This window comes from Hakea prostrata, unplaced genomic scaffold (genome assembly GCF_041222555.1).
Source record: "Hakea prostrata isolate BN-2017 unplaced genomic scaffold, UWA_Hpros_2 contig_13, whole genome shotgun sequence".
Taxonomy (NCBI): domain Eukaryota; kingdom Viridiplantae; phylum Streptophyta; class Magnoliopsida; order Proteales; family Proteaceae; genus Hakea; species Hakea prostrata.
The window spans coordinates 831,242-845,835 of NW_028291132.1; the positions used below are offsets into that span (position 1 = coordinate 831,242).

At 38.9% G+C, this 14,594-nt stretch overlaps 1 protein-coding gene across 1 annotated transcript; it reads right to left on the reverse strand.

The window, feature by feature from the left end:
- Window positions 1-8,827: 8,827 nt before the first annotated feature.
- LOC148999356 (protein FAR1-RELATED SEQUENCE 5-like) lies at window positions 8,828-14,594 on the reverse strand. The gene is made up of 5 exons (XM_089141236.1): window positions 13,606-14,594; window positions 10,267-10,333; window positions 9,959-10,026; window positions 9,053-9,141; window positions 8,828-8,946 (listed from the first exon to the last, which is right to left on the reverse strand). The coding sequence occupies exons 1-5, from the start codon at window positions 14,592-14,594 to the stop codon at window positions 8,828-8,830; spliced, it is 1,332 nt and encodes a 443-aa protein (XP_088997362.1).

The window sequence follows — 14,594 nt, forward strand, 5'->3', positions numbered from 1 at the left end:
TAGTATAACATTGCAAGAATCTAATTAAAGAAATAAACTAACAAGATTCAAATATAGAAACTAAGATATACAATCTATGTACTTAAGGAAATAACCATCCTTACCTTTTATAACTCGCAAAGGAATCTTAAGAAATCAAGTAAGATCTTGACAAAACTTGAGAAGAAAGTCCTAAACAAATGTATACAACATATTAGGAAAGATACCTAGAAGGAAAGATATCAAAACATCCAAAACAGACCAAATATAAGGTTACTGTACTCATTGGTCGATTGACTTGGTCTACTGCCTCAGTCAACCAATGAGTTGACCAACCGAGACAGTGGCCTTCAAAAATCAGAATTTTGAGAATAAAGAATCGAATTTGGTGGTTCAAAAGGGTACTAAACAAGGGGTAAACTACAATGGCAGCATTCTAGTATATGGAGGTCTTCAAAACACTAATCGAATCAAGTTTTCAAGTTACAAATTAGGAAACAAAAGTTACCATAATTAGATCAATCATGGTTCTTGAAGAATTCATAGTAAAAATCATGGACAAGAACAATAGGATGATGGATCACTGATTGTGAATAAGAAATCATGAAAAGCATGCATAGATCTTCAAGAAAATTAGATCTAAGGCTGAAGAATAATAATTTAATTAAGGAAAGTGAATGAATACAAGTTTTCCTTCAAAAGCGAGTGATGATCTTGATGAAGATCATCCAGCAAGCTTTAGATCCTTAGGAAAAGAGAGGGAAGGAGTAAAGAGATAGTTGCAACAGAGATGCAACATCACTACTACTGTCCTCAATCAGAAAAGGAAAGAAAAGTAACGAAGAATCAAAGATGAAACATAGAAGAGGATGATCACATACATTTTTGTGTAAAAGCACGAGTTTTGATGAAGATCCGTCAAGATGATCACCAAGGATGCAAGGGAGATGACTTGTAGAGGGCTCTAGTACGTTCCAAAGAGTTTGGAGGCAGAAAATACGAAGTAGACTCGAGATTGGACTTAAATAGAGCAAGCAAAGACCTAATTAGCAAAATCAATTCCCATTGGTCGATTGGATTGGTCGACTGGTCCAGTCGACCAATGAGTCGACCAATCAGGACAGCAAGTCCAAAACAGGGAGATGAAGGCTCAGATCAAATCCAAACATAAAGGGGTTTTGCACACACACCAAGTGACTTACCTAGTAGGTAGAAATGCCTTCGAACCATGACAGAGAGCACTCCAAGTCCATCCACTAGTTCCATCTTCATCAGGGTGCAGTTTCCATAAATGGAACACTGACATCAACACTCATAGATTCAAAGCCAGTCACCAAGTCTTCCACTAGGATGGCCCATAGCTGACTTCTTGCTTTACTTCGGGTTGTCGGACCTACAAACAACAGGGTTTCCAGGTCAAGGTTAGGGCTGGGTTTCACATTCATAATTTCATCCGAGAATGGTTCTCGATCAACCACGTCCAGATCCTCGTCATGATCCTGATCCTCAAGTTTACGCTCCACTTCTGTCATCCTTCTACAAAGGCGATTTTGCCTTGCTTCACCTCCATCAGATTCGTAGGTATCTTCCCTTTTTTAGCGCGTTTGGGCTACTGATACCCTCGATCAGGTTGGTTGAGGATGACTTTCTCCTTGGTTCTCTACCTCTTCCCGACAATTCCTTTGGGGTAAGGACTTCGTCTTAGATGGTACCGAAATACGATCTAAGGCATTGATCCTAGTCCCGTTGGGCGTTTGCTGGCGATTGTTACGTTCAGCATGGATTGGTCTCTGTCCCTTGGTCTGTCTGCCTCTCGGGACACCCCTTCTTTGTCAGGATCCTCTCACAGTTTGGAAGGCTCTCAGCAACCTTCCCGCCTAAGTGTTGTGCCTTGGTCTTTGCTCAACTCCAATTTGATGGACAAAGTTACGCAATACTCCCTGCATCTCGAGCATGCCCTTTCGAAGTTCATCTACATCCGCTGCAGTGGCGTGCCCTTGGGGACCTTTAGATGTACCTTCCCTTGGCGTGCCCATTCGGGTCTTCTAGAATCAGGTTGTCCTCGGGAGGATCCTGTTCCATTCGAATCGAGCGGTTGACCCCATGTCACGTCCTCCCAGCCGGTACCCTATCTGGCATACCCGAGAGTGTGATCCACAGCCCGAAGATCAGGTATCGAGTGATCAACCTCCCACATAAACAATAACATAATCATGAACAATCATAATAAAAGTGCGGAAGATAAACCATAGATCCAATAAAGAAAGAATGAATCATAAATGAATCAGAATAATAGATATAGTCAGAGTGTCAAACAGATAAGTAAAGTGAGGCAAAAATCCCACTCTACAACCAGCGGAAAAGTAGCTCTAAAAGAATAAACTAGACAAAATCTAATCCCAGTAGCAAGTACATTGGGTAACTAAATTGTTCTCCACTTTATAGACAACATCCTTATAAGTGTAAATCTCATAAATGGCACAAGGACGCTTCCACTCAATGGTCGGACTAAGCATCGTACGGAGCATAACCACTCGCGGGATCTTCAGTGTAATTGTGGTAACCGCAATCACCTTCCTGGAGATATGCCTCTTCGCCTTGTGCTTCTTCATAGGGACCGTCATGGTACTCAGTACCTGCAGGATAGTCTAACAAACATTTTACAATAAAGGAATGAGTTTCAAAGAAACTCGGAGAAGCGATAAAAATCCATAATAACATAAATGGCGGGATTCAGAACAAACATAAATGCAATATGATATGAGACAAACAATGAATGAATGAATCTAACTCTATGTATGCTGCTCTCTATTGGCAGACATGCTTTAAGTCATAGCACCGTACTTCTTTAAGAAAGTCCACTCACATCCTCAACCATTTAAGATATCTTGGATTCTCTCACGGATCATTTCACCGGTCTTGAGCAGCCGATTGGTAATGGGTCCTTCATCCCTCGGGACAAACCATGGCGGGGGGTTAAGTCAACACACTCTCTCACAACCATTTGGTATAAGTGCGGCGCATGTCGGGGTAAAACCTAGCCAAATGCAAGTCTTCTACTTAGTTACATCAAGTCGGATCCAGATACGTCCATTCCTCGTCCCCGACGATCCTTTCCGGTATCCTTCACACTAGAGTCCTCATAGTCCCACGACTACGGACTCATCAACCCTATTGGTTATCCACATATGGTAAACGGGAAGCTCTCACGTCCTCTCACGGGTTGGTTACCGGTCTTAAGCGCCCGTGAGCCCAAGTCTAACCATATGCAACCCTACCAATAAATGGCCCCCACAATGTGATTCCTGTCCTCTCACGGGTTGGTTACCGGTCTTGAGCGCCCATGAATCCCCATTGCTACCACGGGTCGTTCGGTCTCAATACCCCTCCGATTAGGGTCTGACATAACAGAACATCCTAGCCAAACACTACTAGACAATCCTAGATATGTCATCCAACAGTTTAGGAAGGTGTCCAGAGGGCATCTCCGGAAACATCCCATAATATTCCCGTAGTAGTCCAAGGACAGAAATGTCAAAAGGACACCTCCCCTTTCCAAACCATACTTAAGCATACACATGCATCAATTCATATCATCACATATATGGTAACTTCATATATGGAAAGAAATCAATAATTACAATCACTTGTATATAATTGGTAAGTAAATCATACATGAATCAATTTAATATGAATAAGTAATGCTACTGTAATCAAAGTTATGCAACAGTAGTATATCATTGTAAGAATCTACTTTAGGAAACATGTCAATGATATTCAAATATAGAAACTAGATTCATGCTATCTATGTAATTAAGGAAATAACCATCCTTACCTTTTATAACTCGCAAAGGAATCCTAAGAAATCAAGTAAGATCTTGGCAAACTTGAGAAGGAGGTCCTAAACAAGTATATACAACATATTAGGAAAGATCCCTAACAGAAAAGATACCAAAACATCCAACACGACCAATTCCTGGAGTTGTTGTACTCATTGGTCGAGTGGATTGGTCGACTGGTCCAATCGACCAATCAGTCGACCAATGCAGACAGTAGCCTAAAAAAACAGAGTTTTAAGATATGAAATCCGAATTTGGTGGTTCAAAAGGGTACTAATCAAGGGGTAAACTACTTCAGTAGTATTCTAACATATAGGGGACTTCAAAACACCAATCAATTCAAGACTTCAAGATCCAAATTAGGAAACAAAAAGTTACCATAATTAGATCAACCATGGATCTTGATGAATTCGAAATAGAAATCAAAGACAAGAACAATAGGAGGATGGATCATTGCTTCAGGTAAAGGTATCATGAAAACATACTTAGATCTTCAAGGAACAAGGCTTAGAAGCATAAATCTAAATAAGGAAATAAAACCTACCATATATGTAACTACCATGCTTCATGAAGAACACATAGTATGGTAGAAGAGAACAACTAGAGATTGATAGATTATGGATCATGGAAAGAAAACACAGTAATTAACTACTAACATGATCAATAAAGAAGATCCAAAGAGATCAGAATTCAAATCAGAAGTTTAACAAGATTAGATCATGGTTTGATCATGATTCCTTCAAAAGCTTGCAATGATCATGGTTAAGATCATTGTTCTAGCCTCAAATCCTTAGGATGATCGTGAGAACATGTTCAGAGATGTTTGCAACAGAGAATGCAGCATCTCTTCTACTGTCTCAACTCAAAAAGGAAAGAAAAACAAAGATGGAGGAGAAGAAGAGAGAGTAGACATACCTTTTGATGCAAAAGGAAGAGTTTCGACGAAGATCCGTCAAGAAAACACCAAGGATGCAAGGGAGATGACTTGCAGAGGTCTTTGGTTCGTTCCAAAGAGTTTGGAGGCAGCAAATACGAAGTGGACTCGAGATTGGACTTAAATAGAGCAAGAAAAACCTAATTGCCAAAGACAACACTCATTGGTCGAGTGGATTGGTCGACTGGCCCAGTCGACCAATCAGTCGACCAATGCTGACAGCAAGTCCAAAACAGGGAATTGAAGGCCCAGATCAAATCCAATCCTAAAGGGGTTTTGCACACATGTCAAGTGACTTACCTAATAGGTAGAAATGCCTTCAAACCAAGATAGAGAGCACTCCAAGTCCATCAACTAATCCGATCTTCATCAAGATTCAGTTTCCATAAATAGAACTTCATCATCAACTTTCATGGATTCAAAGCCAGACACCAAGTCCTCCACTGGGATGGCCCAAAGCTGACTTCTTACTTTACTCCTGGTCATCGGACCTACAAATAACAAGGTTTCCGGGTCAAGGTTAGGGCTGGGTTTTACACCCCATCTTCTTGATGTGTTCGATTGTCATGGTGATTGTCTTCCCCGGCAGTTTCTTGTCGAGTACGTCCATTGTTTACTTGTCTCACCAGGACTTAGAAACTTGTCGTTCCCACAGACGGCGCCAAATTGATGCGTATCAGTTATGTTGATGCTACACCCGACTGAGCCTCTTCAAGCTAAAGACGATGAGTCCTGCAAAAAGAGTTAGACACGGGCTGGCTAGATTACCAGGCAACCGCCTCCGATGGCTAAGTCAGACGGTGACCAGTCTAAGATCTCGTGCAAGGATTACACAAGATGATGCTCAGAATGTATTGGATACTTACCGAAGGGGTATGTCCCTCTTCTTATACCGTTAATGTTAGTTACCTTTTATGTATTTGGTAAGTCTACCCGACGGTGGCTGTCGTTCCTCATGAGATCACGCCTTCCTGTCGTCGATCCCACTCGATCAACGACGGAGTTGACTTTCCTCATTGAGAATGGTTGCCATATTAGTCGAGCGTACATCGTGCCTTGATCAAGCCAGACAGCTCTTATCCCAACTGAGTGTGGAGCCCCATCCGGGTCCGACCTGGTTGGGTAGGAAACTTCCGTATCATAAGAGAGCCGACTGAGTGTGGAGCCCCAGCCGGGTCTGACCCGGTCGGGTAGGAAACTTCCGTATCAGGTTCAATTATTTCTAGTATCACTATGAATTGTATGCATTCTACACATTGATATGATCATTAGTTACCTTGTACTTCCCTATCACTAGTAATAAAGTTCTTGCAATCTTGCATTGGAAGTTTGAATAGCTTGAGGAGACTTGTTTAGTTACTAGTTCAAAGCCTGAGAAATAATTATTTCTGTAGAATTTACTTCTGAATTGATGAGTTAATATATATATTGTACCATGCAGGAAAGGAGGAAGACTATAGATATCTCGGAGCCAATTATCAAACCAACAAGCAAATATTCACCTCTTTAGGGTCATCAACAGCTGCTTGTCCGTTGGCAACTACTGTCCCTCAAAAATTCAAGGTCTTAGTGTTGGGGAGAACTGGTGTTCCTTATTCCAACTTCAACGTCTCTCACTTGAAGAGAAGGCACTAAAGTAGTTAAGGAAAAAAACCAAGAAGATGTGGTGATTTCTTCAGTCGTTTCATTTGCAAGCCAGACAAATTGCAGTTAGATGAATGCATTAATTATTACCCATTCATAGACATTTGATACATACAGTGTATTAAATATATTTCATGATTTTCTACCAATTTCATGATTGTCCCTCTTCTTTTCTCATTCCGATTTCAATTGATTCTGGTTTCTTGGTTCTTTGTTTTTCTTGTTTGTTCTTCATTTTACTCAGTGATGGCTTCTGTAGATGTTGAGTTTTGGTGCTTCTTCAGTGGTCTCGCATTGGGCGACTGATGATCTAATCCTTGCATAGAGCTTTATTGTTATTTTTTTATCATATTTTTATAGACAATTTAGGTTTTACATAGACAATTTAGGTTGTATATTATCTGGTAATTTAAGTTTAATAGAATTGCCTTTAACCAGGAAAAAAAACCTCATTATTATTTTGATCGTGCTGTTCCAAGTAATTTGGTTCTGCTCACTATTTGTTAACTGTGATACTATGGTGCAACTTAAGTTTTTCTATCAGAGTATAATCATTAATTTGGATCTCCAAAACTTGCCACATGACTTACCAAAAAAAAAAAAAAAAAAACTTGCCACATGAGTTATTCAAAGTAAAATGAAATAAGTTTATTCCTAAGAATACCTCATTTAAATTGAATCCACATTAACTTTTACGCTACATGGGGAAAAACCAACCCTAATTTTGTACGCAATTGACTTCTTACCAAACAAAATTAACACCCAATAAACTACTCTATATTTAATTTAAAAGTAAAAAACAAAAACAAAATCCTTTTCACACATACACAGATATTTATCAGATAATGATTCAATTTGGCCTCTAAACCTATGCTTGGGATGGCATCAGATAGCTAGCTTTTAATCTCGGTGTTTCTCATCTTTTAATTTTAGAGTGAATATACTTTGTGCTGAAGTAGAGACAATCACAAGTGCCTCTCTTCTTCTCTTCATCATCAATTCTCATCCTTCAAAATTTGGTTTCTTTGAAAACAAACAACCCAGATTGGTGTGGAGACATGGAAAAGGAAAATTGAAAGATCCCTGGCATTTATTTTCATTCAGCTCAAAATTATAGATATCACATAAAAAAACAGACTGCAAAAGCAAACCAGCAACTTTTCTAAATGAGTTGACGCCTTGATGGGTTGGTTCTCTTCTCCTCAACTGCTGAGATCTTGTTTTTAGCTCCCCCTCCAATTTCTCTAATATTTTTCAATAGGATTAAGTTCTTCTCCCTCTCTACATGACTTGATAGCTCCATCAAACATATCATATCCCCCCATGGTGTACTTGAATTCGAAACCCAAGTCCGTGAGTTTATTTGAAGAAAGATGTACAGGATTGATTTATGTACCATTCATTTCCTCGTCAGCAGTATTGCATTGAGTTCTACGATTCTATTGCTTTCCCCTCTTTGTTATGGTTCATCTCGTTTAGTCTTTCTTTGTTTAACAGTCATTTGTTAATTTGAGATACATGCCTATTTTAGTGAAAAGGCATGGTGCCGTTTCACACTCCCACAAAACGGCACCATACCTTTTTAAAATTTAAAGGATATAGCATTTTAGTGAAACGGCATGGTGCCGTTTCACACCCCCGCGAAACGGCACCATGCCTATTCATCACTGTGATGAAAAGGCATGGTGCCCTTTTGCAGGCGTTGGAAACGGCACCATGCCTTTTAAAAATTTATAAGATATATGCCCTTTTTCATACCCACACGAAACGGCACCACGCCTTTTTGTCACTGTGATGAAAAGGCATGGTGCCCTTTTGCAGGCGTTGGAAACGGCACCAAGCCTTTTTAAATTTTGAAGGGATATATGCCATTTTAGTGAAACGGCATGGTGCCGTTTCACACTCCCGCGAAACGGCACCACGCCTTTTCGTCACTGTGATGAGAAGGCATGGTGCCCTTTTGCAAGCGCTGGAAATGACACCATGGCTTTTTAAATTTTAAAGGGATATATGCCATTTTAGTGAAATGGCACGGTGCCGTTTCACACCCCCGCAAAACGGCACCACGCCTTTTCGTCACTGTGATGAAAAGGCATGGTGCCCTTTTGCAAGTGTTAGAAACGGCACCATGCCTTTTAAAATTTTAAAATGATATATGTCCATTTTAGTGAAATGGCATGGTGCCATTTCAGACCCCCGCAAAACGGCACCACGCCTTTTCGCCACTTGACCAAGATGTGCTCTTTTCTGTTTTTATTTTTTTCCCAATTTTTATGCTTTTTATTTGTGGTTGGGACTAAGAAGAGAGCATTAATCAAGTCCCCAAGATGTAAATAAGCTCTGGTTGGACGCAATATGCACGTTATCATTTTCATGAGTGCTCCACCACACCATTCAAGCCATGTCCATTACAACAACACAACCCCATGAATCATTTCTTAATCAACACCGAATTTGGTGTTGAAGGAAAATAATTGACAAGTTCTATATCACCCACGACAAAGACATCGTCATTATAAAATTCCAATTGTCCGTTGAAGCCTTTCAACCCTGCAAGGATAATGAAGCATCCAGTAGGAGGTAAGAAAAGGCGCGGTGTCGTTTACCTTCCAACTGTCCATGGAAGCCTTTACTCTTCTTCTTTTTTTTCCCTCACCCTTCATCACAACCACCACAGAAGCAACCAAGCCTGCATCCTCTCCCCAACCTTCCCATCCCTGCAACCCCAGCCCTGTCCTCTCTATTCTACAACCACCACATTACACTGCAACTCCTGTAACCAGCCCCATCTAAAACCCACACTAACAAGAAAGGAATAGCAATTCCATTAATAATTTCTTAATTCAAGCACAACTAGTGCAGCCTACTTATAGGCTTATAGCTTGGCTAAGCTTCACAAAATAAGACATCTCAAAAGTTGATCACTATACCTCGAACCTGGCATTAATCCCTGGTTATGTGTCATCTACCAAAACAATATCATCAGCAAAATGCATAAAACAAGGAACCTCATCTTAAAACACTGATGCTACACAAACATGATGGCAGTGTAGCATTATCAAATGGTTTTTCTTGTTCTTGGCACTTACTCGAGCATGTACTGATATGGCAATCGATGATACATCAAAAACTCAATCCATACAACAATTAATTGAAGCAAAGGCCTGACCCATGTTGGAGTTCAACTGAAACATTTACTTACACCCCAAATAAGAATCCATAATTGTGCTACAAGTAATCACAACTCATTGCCCAAACCATGGAAAACAAACAGATAAAGAACCATAGATTCAAATGGGTACCTAGCATGAACCTGAAGAATGACCTTACCAACAAAATATCATTCCCAAATTTGCTTCATTCAAGTTACAAAATACATGTCCAGAATTTGTATGAACAATTTGTAATTCTATTTCCTCAAATCATAATATTACATTTCCAACATACAAAATGGTTACAAACAGAGCCATTTGAAATGGTTACATACAGAGCCATACGAAATGGTTACAAACAGAATTTGTATGAACAATTTGTAATTCTAGACTGCTTCTTGTGCACATACTTCACTGCTGCGATTTTAGAAATGCTTTCACGGTAGTTCACTTGCGGTGCACCAACATTAGCTTCAACCTATGTGCCAATCAAAGATAAGCTTGTGAGAAGTTCACATTTAGCAGTACTAGTGCTATGCTTCATGTTTTTGAATACAAAAGTCTGGAATCATACATCTAAACTAGGGTACAAAGTTGAAGCACCATGCACTGTAACAGGAATATAAATAACTAGGGTACAAAATTGAAGCATAAAAATGACAAAAAGAAAATATGCTTTACAAAACAATGGAATATAGCATTGTTGGAAAGAACATACCAGAGGATTTTGAGGCTTCAGGTCCTTGTGGCAAACTCCAGGAACATTGTGCATATAACTCAGGCCCCTAAATGACATACAAATCTAAAAGAGTTAGATATATAAGCCTCACAAGGGAAGTTGGGTGGTATGTAAACTAGGAAACAGAACCAATATATGACTGGGAACAACACTCCAGTCAGCTAGGCTAAAAAGAATCGTAAACATACTCAACTAAAAAATAAATTAAAACCAAATGGTAAAGGAAACCCGTTCCAGCCGTAGTTGTGATTGGAATCTTAGAGATATTGAACTTCTAAATTAAGTGTTCAAACAAAGACTGGACTGGTAAAGAGTCATAGTTCAGCCATGCTTTACAATATCATAATAAAATTTAAAGTGAAAAACTCCAAACAACCACCCAAGATCCTAGTTTTAAGAACCTTGAAATGCAAATCCCTTGGGTAGCTGCATCATCCTGTCCATACTCCTTGCTTCCTACAAAAACCACTATGGTGTTCCATGACTTGGTAACTCACCATGAATTTGAGAGCATATACTCTCTCAAGCATCAACCCAAGAGTGTGACTCTGGCCCACAAGCTTAAGAATGAAAAGGGAGATCAACTCAACTCAAGTTTTGCCAGTAGGAGGATGCCACTCAAAGGCAAGAGAAGGGAATGAATCAGTAAGTTAAGGCATGAAACTTGTTTCTTTCGACTCTTTCATAATAGAGAATGGGAAAATACTTTCTAAATGAAACCAATGTCCAGAATTCGGACATAAACACCTCAAAGCTTAATATTGACAAACCTAAGTTATTTCCTAAAAGCAACAGTGGGAAAACATAAGATTCTAACACTCTTCCACACTGACCACAAATCATCTAGGACCATAAAGCACAAACATGCCTAACAAACATGCTGACTAATCCTATAATCCAAAGCCAGGGACTCACAACATTGTAATACAACAAGTCAACCAATAAATTATGAACTCAACTCCATATCCTGAACTTACATAGATAATCAAATAATTCAGCAATGTTAGACAAGAAAAACATCAGGCTAGACAGGAAGTGCTAAGTGTAAAGAGGTGCATTTAGAAGGATAACATTACCCATCTGTGCATGCTGATAGAAATGAGGCCGATATGGTGTGCAGTATTTTGATTCATCGCATTAGGTTTACGAAAGTCCTAATTAAATGGAGGTTCCTTCAGAGTTGGAAGCGTCAAGGCTATAACTATAAAGCTTGAAACTAGACTTTAGGAAAAATCCAAACATTGACATGATTTAAAGGGAGGGTATAAAGCATGCCTGGCTAGCGGTTCTGCCTAAAAAGCATGTTTGGGAACACCACTCCAGTCAGGAATGTAAACTCTTAAGGAACCTCAATTTAGTTATGTAAACTAGGAAACCATTTAACAAAGAGTGTATATAAATGTTTACCTGAGTAGAACCTTGAGATGAATACAGTTGATCACCTATGCCAGACACTGTTGAACCCTATGAGTAGGGGTGTCAATTTATAGCCCGAACCGTTAAAACTGAACAGCACCGGCCCATTATAGCCTGAACCGGCCCTAACCGAACCTTAATGGGCCATAATTGGGCTGAGGGTTGTGGAGCCTGCACCAACCTGAAACCGAACCGCAACCCGGTATAACCCGTTTTGTAATTTTACATTAAATAGTATTTGAATCATTATATTACCATTAGGTAGTTGGTATAGACAATAAAAAAATTAAGCATGAATTCAAAGATCAAATAGTCATTTTACTACTTAATATCTAGGTTCTTGATTTCTATAGAATGGGTGGGTGTTTTTTAATGGAAATTGACCAATAGCAACTTTGCTTTCCATATAATTTTCGCTTTTGTTGTAGGATGCTCAATTGTTTCTTCTTGTTTTTTTTCTTACACACCATAAACCGTTAGTCAACCTGAATCTAAACCGTTAGCCCAAACCGTTAGTGAGCCCAAACCCAAACCGCAGCAAACCGAAACCGTTATTTTGCTAATGGGCCGTGTTTGGGCTAGGTGTTTTTAGCCCGAAACCGCACCGTTGACACCCTTTCCTGTGAGGTACCTACTTGTTGTATAATCCAACAACACATATAAACAACATTAAGGTAATTTAAAAGAAAATTTATATTTTTTAACAGTAATTTTAAATGAATTGTTTTATATATATTATACTTGTAACAGTGACAAGAAACTAGACTGTGGCATATCTTCATATCCACCATGCAAACCCAATGTGGTCATTAAAGATGGTATTCCGGATGATGGTACGTTGATGGAGCTCTGTCCTTCCACTGGCTTTTTCCTTCTATTTTTGTTTCTGCCTTTTTCATGCCAAGGCTTCTTTCTCTTTGATCCACCTTTTTGAGATTCTTTCTTTTTAAGATGTAGTTGTGTATATGTTTCAGCAGATTCTGTTGAAACATGGTCAACATGGTTTACACCAAATTCATCTTTCGAGCTCCTGATGTATCCCATTAGCATGCCTATCGAGTATCTTAAATCCAACCTCTGTATTACAGGATTCATTAAGAAGTTTCAAATATCTGGGAACCATCATCCTATAACGCTGCAAGTGACTTAGTTTGTCATTTACTTCAATACCTTCCATTTCTCTCCTATCATTTAGGGACAATATTCTTATCACCTTCATCCATCTCATCAAAATATATCTTTTAGGAATGGACTTTATTTGTAAGAAATCTAAGACTTTCAACCTTCTCTCTCAAATATTCTACAACTACATGTCATACTCCCCTCAATTGGATTATGCAACACTTTGTGTTCCTTTCCAATCTTATGTTCACACTCACTTTCTTCCATGATCACATAATGACAATTTAAATCAATTACACTCTGGCATTTGATAACTTGACTAAGATTCAACTCATACTCCGTCTTAAACATCATAAATATATTTGGAGTATATACTCTGAAAGCTTTTCTCAAGACACCTATCTTTGAATGGAAACCCCCAAGTATAGTATTTTGTGCATCAAACTCTTGTTTTAGTTCATTGGCACGTTTTGCATCTACAACATCTTAAAAGTGTTCCATAAATTGTATAAGATCAAAACTGGACTTTAGACATTTTTTTCAAATTCGCATTGATGCTTTCAGCAAGTTGTGTGCTCCTCACACCTATTGTGAAAAGTTCATGCATGTAACAACATTCCTATTTTTCTTTCAATTTATATGTCTTATCCAACCAAGAAGTGTCTTGAAGCTGACGATTCCCTCTCAAATTCTTCTATGCATTATCAAATTCATCAACTTCAGTTTTTTTCCAAATGCATTTTTTCAAACAGTTGTTGAATAATGAGTCTTTATGCATACCTGAGGCGTTTCTTTGCATTTTGCAAAAGATGCCAACAACACAATGCATGATGGGTACTAGGTGAAACCTTTGCTATTGCCCTTGCCATTGCAACATCCTGATCAATGAATAGAATCTTCGGCTTCTTCTGACCATTACTTCTAAAGAAAGTCTCAAATAACCACTTAAATGATTCAGCAGTTTCATCATAAAGCAAAGTAGCACAAAAAATAACTGCAGTCCTATGATGGTTGAAGCCTACAAATACACCCAAGGGCTTATATTCCCTATTTGTGCAAAAAGTAGTGTCAAAAACTACCACATCACCGAATAGTTCATAATCACACTGCATCCCATAATTAGCCCAAAATATATTTGTTATCTTTTCCTCATTGTCCATCTGTAAACAGTACACAAAAGCAGAGTTTATCTCCCGTTGTTTATCTAAATAGAGTATCAAACTCCCAGCCTCACCAAAAGCTAGATCACGTTGCCGTTTGGTATTAAGATAATTCTGTGGATCTTTCTTGGTGAAGCCAACATTTTCATTCCCTCCTGCTTGGAAATCCAATAAATCAAATGTTAATTTGGTCCCCAGCCCAGTTCTCTCAGCTAAATCTATCTTAGTAGCTTGGGTAGTAGATATTGCACGCTGAGACCGCATAAAATGTACTGTATTTGATGTGTGAAGAAGATGGTTGTGTTCTTCAACAAAGTCTTTACATTCATACTGTCCATCTGCCTGTAATGATATGATCATCTTTGCACCACAGCCAGTTCTAGTCTCTGCATGATGTACTATTTTCACTTTATCTGATTTCTTTCGCTTTCCTTGTTTACTACAAACATAAGTCCTTTGTACAATGACAGTTGGATCTTCTATGCTCTTATGGCAATAAGCTCTTCTTATACCAAATCCAATATTACGCCCATATTGGTTATAAAGAGTATATGCTTCTTCTTCCGACGTGAATCTCATGCCAATTTGAGGCTCAGGACACCCAGCCAT